Source organism: Pectinophora gossypiella, chromosome Z (assembly GCF_024362695.1).
Source record: "Pectinophora gossypiella chromosome Z, ilPecGoss1.1, whole genome shotgun sequence".
NCBI lineage: Eukaryota > Metazoa > Arthropoda > Insecta > Lepidoptera > Gelechiidae > Pectinophora > Pectinophora gossypiella.
The window spans coordinates 12659998-12673042 of NC_065433.1; the positions used below are offsets into that span (position 1 = coordinate 12659998).

The window sequence follows — 13045 nt, forward strand, 5'->3', positions numbered from 1 at the left end:
GGGTAAAAAGAAAAAGGGGGGGAGACGTAAGCGCAGTTCAGAGAAAGTACACAAGCTTTCAAAGCAAGTTCGCGCTCTTCAAAAGCAATTAATTGCGAAGGATCATCAACCTAGGGTGAGTCAGAACTTCTATCACGATTCCTTATCACTTTGTTCCGATGTAAGTGGCAATCTTTACGAAAATTTGGATGATTGTGAAGTAAATAACGACACTCGTGATAATGACGATTTTACGTTTAATATTGCAACCAAATTAAAGGAACCATCTGTGCCCAAGACTCCAGAATCCTATTTAAAAATGTTATGCGATGTACAACATTTGGACAGTAAGGAATGGAACGAAATTAGATACTCAGATACTCAAAGGACTTATAATCTTTCACCAGGATTTACTAATATTGAAATGAATGAAGAAGTCAAAGGTTATGACTCTCAACGACATCTACTTTATTCCGACAAAGCCTATGCTGCTTTAACTATGTGCATTCTTAAACAAAGAGAAGCACTGCAAAGTGTTCTTCGTGACTTGTTGTTATGGGCTAGGGAGTCTGACTCCTTTAGTTACGCAGCCTTTAGTGATAAGATTAATGAGATTTTTTCCACAGGAGAATTTCACAAAACTTCTTCAGATTTACTTCAGCTAGTTTGTGGCCATCGCGCCGAAATAATACAGATGCGAAGAGATTGCGTGACTAAGCAAATAAAAGACCCGCTCGTGAAAGCCACCTTGCGAAAGATACCACCTACTTGCACCAACTTGTTCCATGCTGAGAAGTTTACTGCTGCCATTGAGAAAGCTGGTGGAGTGCGGAAATGTTTTTGGCAACGACAAAAGTCTAGGAATACCTCTGCCCCGCAGGCTGGGAACACGATAGCTCAAGTCTCTTCGCAAGGGACAGCGACTCGTAACAAACCCTCGCAGGGTTATTACAGTGCTTACAATAAAGCGTTCAATGGAAATCCACCCCCGCAGGGTGATTATAATGTTCATTATCATGCACAAGGACAAAGCTATCAGTCGGCTGCACCAAATAATCGAGGCTCCTTTCGTGGGCGCTCATACCGAACCAATGCCAGACCTCAGGGTCAGTCCAAATCCCAAGGGTATAAACGCACATCCTCGCCATCAGGTAATAACAACGACAACAAGCGACGTAGAAATTGACTCGGAGCAATTCAGGGCAGGCCGTCTCGCAAATTTTCGAATGAAATGGGAACATATGGGGGCACCGGATTATTTATTAAAAATTATAGAGGGGTATCGCATACCCTTTCACAGCAAGCCTCCATTGGTTCATCCAGATGCGTTCAAAGACAAGTTGAAGGTGCCAGTATCAGACGAAATGACGCTAGTCATAGAGCAACTGAAAAACCAAGGTGTTCTCGTAAAAGCCAAATTATCTTCAAGCTTCCTGTCCTCCATGTTTCTTGTTCCCAAGGCAGACGGCTCGGCTCGACCTATCTTCAACCTGAGAGGGCTCAATCAATTTGTTATAACAGACAAATTCAAACTTATAAATGCAGCTCGGGTACCGGACTTTCTACAGGCAAGAGATTGGCTATGCAAAATAGACCTTTCAGAAATCAGAAATCAGAATCATTTATTCAACGTAATTATCATGGATAAACTTGTTGAAGGTCAATGTAACATTTTTGAATTTACGTCATTTCGCAAGGTGTTATGGCTGAGGAGAAGAAATGACAAGAAACTGCAACAGCAACACATCTTTTAAAAACCAATGAGGATATACATTACAAGTTATTTAATAACTAGAGGAACACATTCAATACCAGACATTTTTATCATTTAGGTAGTCATTGGTGCTAATTCCTGTAAATACCATCTAATTTTATTTTAAGTTATATCTGTCATTTTCTTATCCGCCGAAAAGGAAAGGGACGGGTAATCGACAAGCATAAAATTTATGGAACACACGTCAATTTTAAGCACAAATCTAAACCAACCGTCTAAAAATTTTACATCCGTCAATAACCCGACACAGTTAAGTAGACAGCACGTCAAACGGAATGCATACCAGCGACGTACCTTTTGATTCGCCCGGGTTATTCATTCATTTACTCATTCTTCCTAAAATTAAGAGCTGTGAATTATCCGTCCTTTTCCTTTTCGACGGATACGAAAATGACGGATATAACCTAAAATAAAATTAGGCGGTGTCTGCAGGAATCGGGGCCATTAATCTTATAATAAGCTTTTTTACATAAAGTAAGCTTCACGTGAGCTTTAAATTTATTTTCTGACAAATTTAAAATATTATCTGGTATTTTATTGTAAAAACGTATACATAACCCCAAAAAAGATGAATTTAATTTACTTAATCTAGAATTTTGAATAGCAATTTTATGTTTATTTCTTGTATTGTAAGTATGCCTTTCACAGTTTCTCGGAAGGAGAGATAAGTTTTTACGTACATACATAATGTTTTCATATATATATTGACTTGCGACCGTCAGTATATTTATTTCTTTAAACAGCTCCCTCAAAGAGTCCCGACAACGCAGCTTATAAATAGCGCGAACTGCTCTTTTTTGAATGATGAAAATAGTTTCTACATCAGGGGCTCGACCCCACAGCAAAATACCGTAAGACATTATGCTGTGGAAGTAGCTGAAGTAGACAAGTCTAGCAGTGGGTACATCTGTGAGTTGTCGGATCCTTCTGACGGCATATGCTGCTGAACTTAGCTTGCCCGCTAGTGATACAATATGTGGGCCCCATTGAAGTTTTGAATCTACAGTAATTCCTAAGAAAACTGTGTGTTCAACAAAATCTAGTTTCTCGTCGTTAATTTTAATGTTATTATTTACTTTCTTTACGTTTGGTAGAACAAATTTAATACACTTCGTTTTCTTAGCATTTAGAACTAGGTTATTTACTGTAAACCAACTTAGAACCTGCGACACAGCGCTGTTTGCTTCGTCAAATTCCTCTAACTTTCTGTCGATTTTAAATATAAGAGAAGTGTCATCCGCGAACAGCACAATGTCAGCTTGGTTCTGTACTACATAAGGTAAATCATTTATGTACACTAAAAAAAGAAACGGACCCAAAATGGATCCTTGAGGAACTCCCATTTGAACATGAGAGCCCGAAGAAGTTGTACTATTGATTTGTACCTTTTGTATCCTACCACCTAGATATGAATTTAACAAACTGAGAGCTCCATTATTTAGTCCATAGTGCCTCAATTTCAAAAGCAAGGTCTCGTGATCCACGCAGTCGAACGCCTTAGACAAGTCACAGAATACTCAGTCCTACGGCATTCTGCGACTTCTCCCAAGCATCGAAAATGTGTCGAACAAATGTCACACTCGCGTCTGTTGTAGACCGACCCTTAGTAAAACCAAACTGCTGGCTGTGGAGTAAGTTATTTAAATTAAAATGACATAGCAGTTGGTCGAGAATAATTTTCTCGAAAATTTTACTAAGTACTGGTAGAATAGAAACCGGTCTATAATTCGTGGGGTCTGATTTTGTGCCCGATTTAAAAAGAGGTATAACTTTACTGATTTTCATTAAATTTGGAAAAGTGCCATTTTCAACACTCATATTAAAAATGTAAGCTAGATATGGTGCTAAGATATCAATAACAGAGCTCATCAATTTGACAGACAATCCCCATAAATCTTTCGAGGTTTTAAGTTTCAGCTGTTTGAATACTTTAACAATACTACTCGGATCAACGCGTTTAAAATCAAATACTTCAGTGCAAGCAGTAACATTACTTTTTAATAATATATCAGCTTGAACAGGAGAGGACCTGAGAGATTCTGTAGTTTTTACAGGGATGTTCGTGAAGAATTCATCAAAAACTTCAGCTACATCTTTATCTTGTTTTACTAACCCAGTGCCCGATTCTATATTGTATTCTAATTCACGCGGTTTAGAAGCCTTTGTTTCACTATTTATTACTTGCCAAACTGCCTTTATTTTATTATCCGCGGTCTTTATTTTACTACTAATATGCATCTGTTTGGCTGTATAACACACTCTTCGAAATATTTTAGAATAATTTTTGACGTAGCTTTTGAAACTATCAGCGTGTGTTTACGTTTTTTCCTCATATAAAGAATAAAGAGTATTTCTACTTTTGCGAATGCCTACGGTAGCCCAGTCACTGAACTTGAATGATTGACTGTTGGTAACTACCTTTTGAGGAAAATTATTTTCAAATTCTTTATGGATAATAGTGAAGAAATCCCTGTAAAAATCGTCAGGATTGTCTGTATCAAAGTTTGGACAAGGTAAGTTACTAATAAGACTATTTCGATATTTCTCTATCCGATTATCAGTGATGGGTCGAGTACTAAATTTAATTTTTTGCACATTTTTAAGTACTGGAAAACTAACCAACTGCCCACTGTGATCAGACTTAAAACAGTTAAGGATACTGTTATCTTGGAAATCACAATTGCAAAAAATGTTATCTAAACATGAGGCAGTTGTTTCTGTAATTCTAGTTGGCTCCATAAATATATTAACAAGGTTAAAAGATGTAAACAAACTTAGAAATCTAGTTGTAATTGAATCTACTTCATATAAATCAACGTTAAAATCTCCACACACTATAATGGATTTATTACTTTTGGATATGACCTTCAGTACATTTTCCATCACTGATTCAAAAACTGTGAAGTTAGCACTGTATGGGGGTCTGTATACGGCCACAACAATATGTTTCTCTGTTTCTATACATGAAATCTCCATAGTGCCCTCTATCGAAAGTCCAGTAATATCTTTGCGTTCTTTATATTTTAAACTATTTCTGATAAAAATAAGGGAGCCACCACGTATTTTGATCTTTCGACAGAAAGCGCTAGCCAAATGATAATTTTCAAAACCGAATAACAATTCATAATCCTTAAACCAATGCTCAGTAATACATAAAATGTCAATAAAAAATGTCTCTAAAAATAATTCTATGTCCAATTCTTTGCCAGAGAAGCCTTGAATATTTTGGTGAACTAGTTTTAATATTCCAAGCTTCTCTTTTGTCTTATTATACTCGCGCTTCGTCCTTCGAGATTAGCATGAGAATGATACTTGTAGTAACGCGTACGTGCGGCCACTTTTTGCACTATAGTTGAGGGTAGACTCAGAAAAAAAGACGAATATTTTTGATGACGGTGGTTGTTCCTCTCGTTTGCGTCATTCGTGTTTCAGTGCTTCGCCACTTCGCACTTGTAACAAAATTCTAAACAAAAAAAAAAAAAAAAAAATGCCGAAACGAAAAAATACCACGGAAGAAAAACTTTTAAATCTTAATAAAAAATTTAAGAAGTTAGAAAGGAAGGTTTTACGCGGTAAACGAAAACAAATAGTGAGCAGTTCGTCAAGTTCAAGTACATCATCGTCGTTAACGGGATCGTCGAGTTCATCACGTGCTTCGTCACCGTGTTCACGGCGTTTACCCACCGAAGACTTTTATAAAGGTATGTTGACATTGTTAATTATTTCAAGTGTCGTCAATCATATTTATTGTACTGGGTTTGCGATGTAACAATATCGAGTTATATCTACCCGAATGGTATAATAAATCATATACACTGGGTTTGCGATGTAACAATATCGAGTTACATCTACCCGAAAGGTGCTATATGCGTATATACACTGGGTTTGCGGTATAACAGTATCGAGTTATACCTACCCGAAAGGTGATATATACTCAGGGTTTGCGGTATAACAGTATCGAGTTATACCTACCCGAAAAATGCTATATACTCAGGGTTTGCGGTATTACAATATCGAGTTATACCTACCCGTTTTAATAAAAAATGGTAATTTAGTCGTGCCAATCCACTAAGGGTTTGCGGTACAGCATTTTTTATTTTCTTTTACACTTATAGAGCTGTACCTACCCACAAGTCACGGTCACCCTGACCTGACTGAGTGGTACCTGCAACTGACGGCCCTACATTTACAGAGAACGATATGGAGCCGCCCGCGTCGAGCCCGCCGGCCGTGCCTAGCCCGCCGCCCGCACCGGCCGGCCCCGCCGCCAGTAGCGCCGCCACCGTCACACCGCCTGCTCCGCAAATCGAGGAGCCGCTCCTCGTGGACGAAGCTATACTCCAAATTCTAGGAGACGACCCGTCATTGACCAGAGTCTTTGGTAAAGACGTACAGAAGGACATAGCCGTTCGTGTCGAACACGTGGCCACAAACGGTTTATCCAGAGAGTTGCGTAAAGATTTACTAATGAAGTATCCGATCCCCGGTAATTGTACGCGCATTGATGCCCCCTTGATGAATCCTGAAATCAAAGCGGCTGTGTCGGATGTAGTCTTAGAGCGTCTCAAGGCGATGGAGACAAAACAGAAACAACTCGCCGCCGCCATCACCTGCCTGAGTCAGGCGATCACGACGCTGTTGTCGCAGCGAGATACAGACAGCGCCTTATTACAATTGTTAATGGATGCCACCCGTATGATGTGTGACTCCCAGTATAACGAGTCGTTAACGAGAAGGGGTTTTATTCTCAGCGCGGTGAAGAAGGAGATGCGTGAACAATTAAAGGACACTAAAATAGACAAGTTCCTGTTTGGAGACAACTTGGTGGAGACCCTCAGGGTAGCGAAAGCAATAAACAAATCTGGCGCTGAATTAAAATCAGTTGCAGCCAAAAAACCTGGCCAAAAGGCGTCAACGTCCACTGAGAAGAACTTTCCTTTAAACTGGAATAATCCTCTCTCGCAACGCAGGTCAGCGAGGAATCAAAGGAACCCGGGGCCCGCTCCGAGGAGTCAGCCCGAGCTCGGGCCTCGCAGCAGACGTTGAAGCGCAACCACCAGTAGACGCGGTGAGTTATGCGGGCTGGTTATCATTTTTTTTAAGCCAATGGCAACAGATTACTGATGAGCCCACGGTACTTTAATGGGTACAAGGATAAGAGATTCCTTTTTTCAAGTAAAGTTGTCCAAGATAGACCGCCAATATATAAGGAAAATTGTTCTCCTTTAGAAAGATTACAATTTAATGAGACTATTTCAAAATAGTTAGCCATAGGGGCAATATCTGAGTGCCAACCCTGTAATGGGCAGTTCTTATCTAGTATCTTTTTAATTCCAAAACCGGATGGTTCATCTAGATTAATTTTAAATCTAAAACAACTGAATAAATATATTAGTACCACCCATTTCAAACTCGAGCATCTTAGAACGGCTATTAAATTAATATCAAAAGATTGTTTTATGTCTGCTATAGACATAAAAGATGCCTATTTCTTTATATTCATGAAAACTCGACAAAGTTCTTGCGGTTCATGTGGAATGTCATTTTATATGAGTATATTACCGTTCGGACTTAACACAGCCCCCTTTGTGTTTACAAAGATGATGAAACCAGTCATGAAAATATTGAGATCTGCTGGTTTTTTATCTACTGTTTATTTAAATTATATTTTGTTGATCGCGAACTCACGTGAGGAACGCTTAGATAATATTATCTAAGTACACGAAGACCTTTTTCATCATTAATGGAAAAAAGAGTAATTTATGACCTAGCACTTCTACGTTTTATTATTGACTTGAAAAATTTCCAAGTAAGTCTACTTTCCGAAAAGAGAAAAAATAAGAAATGAGGTTTCAAGATTTTTAAAAATGAAGCGTTGTAAAATTCGAGGTTTTGCAAAATTAATAGGTCTGCTTACATCGGCCTCTCCAGCCGTCGAGTACGGCTGGCTTTATACTAAACATTTTGAGTGAATTTAAAGGTTGATGAAAATTATGACAGATATATGGACATACCGCAATCATTGAGCTCGGACTTGCATTGGTGGATTAGATCAATATATAAAAAGGTATAAAGGATGAGTTTTATAGCTTGGAAATTTTTACGGATGTCTCAACAATGGGATGGGGGTCCGCGTGTGGTGAGGAAACTGCCAACAGCCCTTGGAGTGATGAGGAACGCGCGCAGCGCATAAATTATCTAGAAATATTGCCCACCTTTTTTGGGATTAAAAGATTTATTTTACTGTTAAATTCTCTTGAGAATCGACAATACAACTGCGATCTCCTACATTAATCGTATGGGCGGCGTTCAGTTTCCTCACTTGACGAAGATCACCAGACAGTTGTGGCAATGGTGCGAGTTACGGAGAATACACGTTTTCGTGTCTTGTATACGCTCCGTTGACAATGGTGTGGATGATGCGGAATCGACGCGTGTTCACCCTGACATTGAATGGAATCTTTCTAACCTTGCATTCCAAGTGATTGTTGAAGGTTTTGAAAAGCCGGAGATAGACATATTCGCCAACAGGATTAATAAAACATAACAAAATTACATTTCTTGGCAGAAAGATTCTGATGCATACGCTATCAAGACGTTTACTGTCTCTTGGTCAACATTCTTCTTTCATGTGTTTCCTCCACTGTCTGTAATCCTGAAAACTTTGAGAAAAATTATATTCGATAACGCTAAGGGCATTGTCGTAGTACCTCAATGGCCGACGCAACCTTGGTATCCTCTTTATAGACGACTCCTTATATCTAAACCTTTAATATTTAGACCGTCTAAACATTTGATATCGTCTCATTCATCAAGCACCCGCAACATCCACTATCAACTTGCCTTGGTTGCAGGAGTCTTGTCCGGACGACACTACTGAATAAGGGCGTCCCGTCTTCTGCCATAGACATAATGATAGCTTCTCTATCGGAAAACACAATTAAACAATACAATTCCAGTCTTAAAAGATGGTTCCTATATTGTAACATAAGGAGCATTGACTTATATGACTTGTCAATACCGAATGTAATATATATTTTTTTTAACTCACGCTTTCCAATCCGGTGCGAACTATGGCTCCTTAAATACATACCGATCGGCACTGTCCTTGATTTTAGGTTCTGATCCGTAAATTGATAGTTTTTTCGGGACATATTTAGGTTAAGACCTCCTCGACCTAAGTATAATCTGACTTGGGACCCGTCTCGATAAAAAATTATCTTCAGAAATGATAGCATTTTCTCAGCTCATAGTACTAGGCATGCCGCTAAGTCTACAGCATACAAATCGGGAATTGATTTGGACACTGTGAGAAGAACTGCTGGTTGTAGTGAGAACTGAAAAACCTTTGGTGTCTTCTATAATAGACATGTCACTGAAACTATTGATGCCTTTGCAATCAGTATTGTAAATTCTAATCGTAATAATGATCATTCTGAAAATATATAATCTTAATGTAATATATATTTATTATTTATAAAAGGAGAGATAGTTATGTTCTTTATTGTTGTATTGTTTGATACATTTATTTAAGGAAACATTTTTTTTATTGTTTTGTTTAGACAAATAATTATATTGATTTAAAACAGATGTACTCTGTTTTTGTTTACACTACAATTAGCTGAGAGGATATTTCACAACACTCTCAATATCTACAAGTATCATTCTCATGCTAATCTCGAAGGACGAAGCGCGAGTATAATTAGTGATTAAACGAACTTACCTGTAAGTGAAGTTCGATCATAATTATACGAAGCGCTTCGTCCGAAGAGATTAGCATCCCTCCCACCCATCTTTCCCTATCTGTCGTGAAATATCAATTCAGCTCAAACTCTGAAACAAATGACGCAAACGAGAGGAACAACCACCGTCATCAAAAATATTCGTCTTTTTTTCTGAGTCTACCCTCAACTATAGTGCAAAAAGTGGCCGCACGTACGCGTTACTACAAGTATCATTCTCATGCTAATCTCTTCGGACGAAGCGCTTCGTATAATTATGATCGAACTTCACTTACAGGTAAGTTCGTTTAATCACTAATTGTCTAGTTTAAAGATGAAGTACCATTCGTGGTACATGGCTGACTACCGTCAATAAAAGGTTTTGTACTGTAGAAGACAGTACAGTCAATAAGTTTACTGCCTGGTCTGGCAGAAATGTCTGTAATATAAAAAACTAGTACTGAACATATAATTTTTTTAAAGTACTTAGATAGATATATTCTATCTGTCGTTATTAAACAATTTTGAATAAACTTATTCAAATCTAAATAAATAATATTACTGTGATGACAGGTTCTGTTGTAAAGGTGTTGGTTGAGAGAAAATATATAATTATTTTCCTCACTAGCTAATGAATTTGAGTATGGAAACGAACAAATAATTAAGTTTCCACACTCAACAGTCATTAGCGACCTATGATACTTAGTTAACTGCTGTTTTGTGAGCCCTGTACTATTGCCTACTAAAAGAATAACGGTAGTGTTCGCATCATATTTACACTGGAATAGTTTTGTGATGATTTGTGAATATGACGCGCCAGGCATGCACACATTAATAATGTCATGATCAAAAGAGTTTTTTAAAAGTGGTCCTAAACCTATGCCTATATCGTCCGAGAACACAACAGTCTTTTTCGTTAGACGCGGGACAAAGTCTTTCTGGGGCGCGACGTTGTCCGGCAATGCGGTCGCGACCTTTCCGGGCCCTCGCAGCGCCCCACCTGGCGGCGCAGCGGGCGGGGGCGCCGCAGGCGCTTGCGCCTCGGAAGGCGGCACTGCCGCTGACGCCCCGCGCCTCGAGGCTCCGCGGACTCTGACCCTCCGCGGCTCGGCTCCCGGCGGCACATCACCGGCCGGCGCGACACTCGGCAGCGCGGCACACGGCGGCTCGTTGTTGGGCGGTGCGGTGTCGCACATCACTGCGGACAGCGGCGCACCGTCGGGGAGCACGGCACCACGTTTCACAGCTCTTCGCGGTGTGGCCCTTGCCGGCGCAGCACTAGGCAACGCGGCAATAGGCAGCGCGGCTCTGCGTGTCGCAACCCTACGCGATGTGGCCCTTGCCGGCGCAGCACTAGGCGACGCGGCACTGGGCGGCGCGGCTCTGCGTGTCGCAGCCCTACGCGATGCAGTCCTGGCCGGCGCAGCAATAGGCGACGCGGCGATGGGCGGTGCGGCTCTGCGTGTCGCAGCCCTACGCGATGCAGCCCTGGCCGGCGCAGCAATAGGCGACGCAGCACTGGGCGGCGCGGCTCTGCGTCTCGCAGCCCTACGGGGCGCGGTACCTCGCGGAGCGGTCTCGCGCAGCGTGGTACATGTGGCGCTAGTGGACGGTGAGGCTCCAGAAATTACGACCAACCCCCCGCGCTGCAAATCCTCGCTAGACTCGCTGCTTGTTTTGGCGCGGAGTGTTTCCAGCTCCAGGTTTCGGTCGTGCACCAGAGACTCAAGCCGTTCCGTATTAATAACCAGGGACTCTGTTGCCTTGATGTGTTCAGTGATTTCCTTCTGTGCATTCCCATATAATTGCTGTAAACGTGCTAATTGGCGTTGGAGCTCACAATTTTCTTGTCTCAATTTATGTGTTTCTTCACAACCTTCATCATCATCACTATATTTATCACTCATTGAGGTGAGATCTATGGTCATGGACTCATTATTTTGGCAATTTTCTCCACGGACTAACTCATTGTATAACGCCATAGTTTGTTGTGACTCGTTGATGGAATGTTGGTCCTCATGAGCTTTTATTGTATTGTAGGCTATAGCAACCTGTTGCTCTAGTTCTCTGATACGATTTAGAGCAGCCTCATGGTTCTTTCGACATTCATCCTGTGAGTTGATCACGGATTGTAAGTAGTCCCGTTGGTGTTGCAAGTCCTTATACCGACCATCTAACTCGGTGAGCTCGTTCTTTAAAGACAGTATTCTATTATTTACATTAATTACTTCTGCCTCACTCTCTTCATGTTCTTCTAGAAGCTTCTTGCATTCTTCTTGAGACGCCTGTAGTTCAAGAAGGGCTTGCTTCAGTTTTTGTTCTAAGTCCTTTTTGCTGCAGGGAGCCATACTAGACAGAATCTGAAATAATAAAGGAAAGGCAGCAGTAACTATTCCAAGAAAAATAGAAAATACCTATAATATTGTCTATACTTATAATAAATCTGTAGAGAGGTCAATTCTGTACATTAAATATTTTTTCAAAATAACTATCAGGGGGTGATAAGTGGTCGATACTGATGCCAAAAATGCAATCAGTAAAATTTTTGTCTGTCTGTCTGTCTGTCTGTCTGTCTGTATGTTCCTTATAGAAACAAAAACTACTGGACGGATTTTAATGAAACTTGGTACAATTATTCTTCACACTCCTGGACAGGTTATAGTATACTTTTCATCACGCTACAATCAATAGGAGCAGAGTAGTGAAGGGAAATTCTTTTGTATGAAAAATCTAAACCACTCAAGTTAGACGTTTGAAATTTGGCATGCAGGTACCTTAGATACCGTAGAGGTATACTAAGAAAGGAATTCCCGAAAATCCTACGGGAACGGGAATTAGCGGGAAAATCCTTTTGTATGAAAAATCTAAACCACTCAAGTTAGACAATTGAAATTTGGCATGCAGGTACCTTAGATACCGTAGAGGTGTACTAAGAAAGGAATTCCCGAAATTCCCACGGGAACGGGAATTAGCGGGAAAATCCTTTTGTATGAAAAATCTAAACCACTCAAGTTAGACAATTGAAATTTGGCATGCAGGTACCTTAAGTACCGTAGAGGTGCACTAAGAAAGGAATTCCCAAAATTCTCACGGGAACGGGAATTAGCGGGAAAATCCTTTTGTATGAAAAATCTAAACCACTCAAGTTAGACGTTTGAAATTTGGCATGCAGATACCTTAAGTACCGTAGAGGTGCACTAAGAAAGGAATTCCCGAAATTCCCACGAGAACGGGAATTAGCGGGAAAATCCTTTTGTATGAAAATTCTAAACCACTCAAGTTAGACCTTTGAAATTTGTCATGCAGGTACCTTAGGTACCGTGGAGGTGCACTAAGAAAGGAATTCCCAAATTCCCACGGGAACGCGAATTAACGGGAAAATCCTTTTGTATGAAAAATCTAAACCACTCAAGTTAGACGTTTGAAATTTGGCATGCAGGTACTTTAGTAAACTTAAAGCTTAGTTGCAACAGGATATTACAAAATTCCCACGGGAACGGTAGTTAGCGGGAAAATCCTTTTGTATGAAAAATCTAAACCACTCAAGTTAAACAATTGAAATTTGGCATGC

The 13045-nt window shown here is 40.2% G+C and overlaps 1 protein-coding gene across 1 annotated transcript in view; it reads right to left on the reverse strand.

Moving 5' to 3' along the window:
• Nucleotides 1–8564: 8564 nt before the first annotated feature.
• LOC126380434 (uncharacterized) overlaps nucleotides 8565–13045 on the reverse strand; it is a 38382-nt gene continuing 33901 nt past the window's right edge. The window contains exons 3-5 of the mRNA XM_050029828.1: nucleotides 11039–11808; nucleotides 10475–10672; nucleotides 8565–8677 (exon numbers count right to left, since the gene is read on the reverse strand). Coding sequence (XP_049885785.1) covers nucleotides 8565–8677; nucleotides 10475–10672; nucleotides 11039–11808 — 1081 coding nt within the window. The remainder of the gene's footprint in view (nucleotides 8678–10474; nucleotides 10673–11038; nucleotides 11809–13045) is intronic.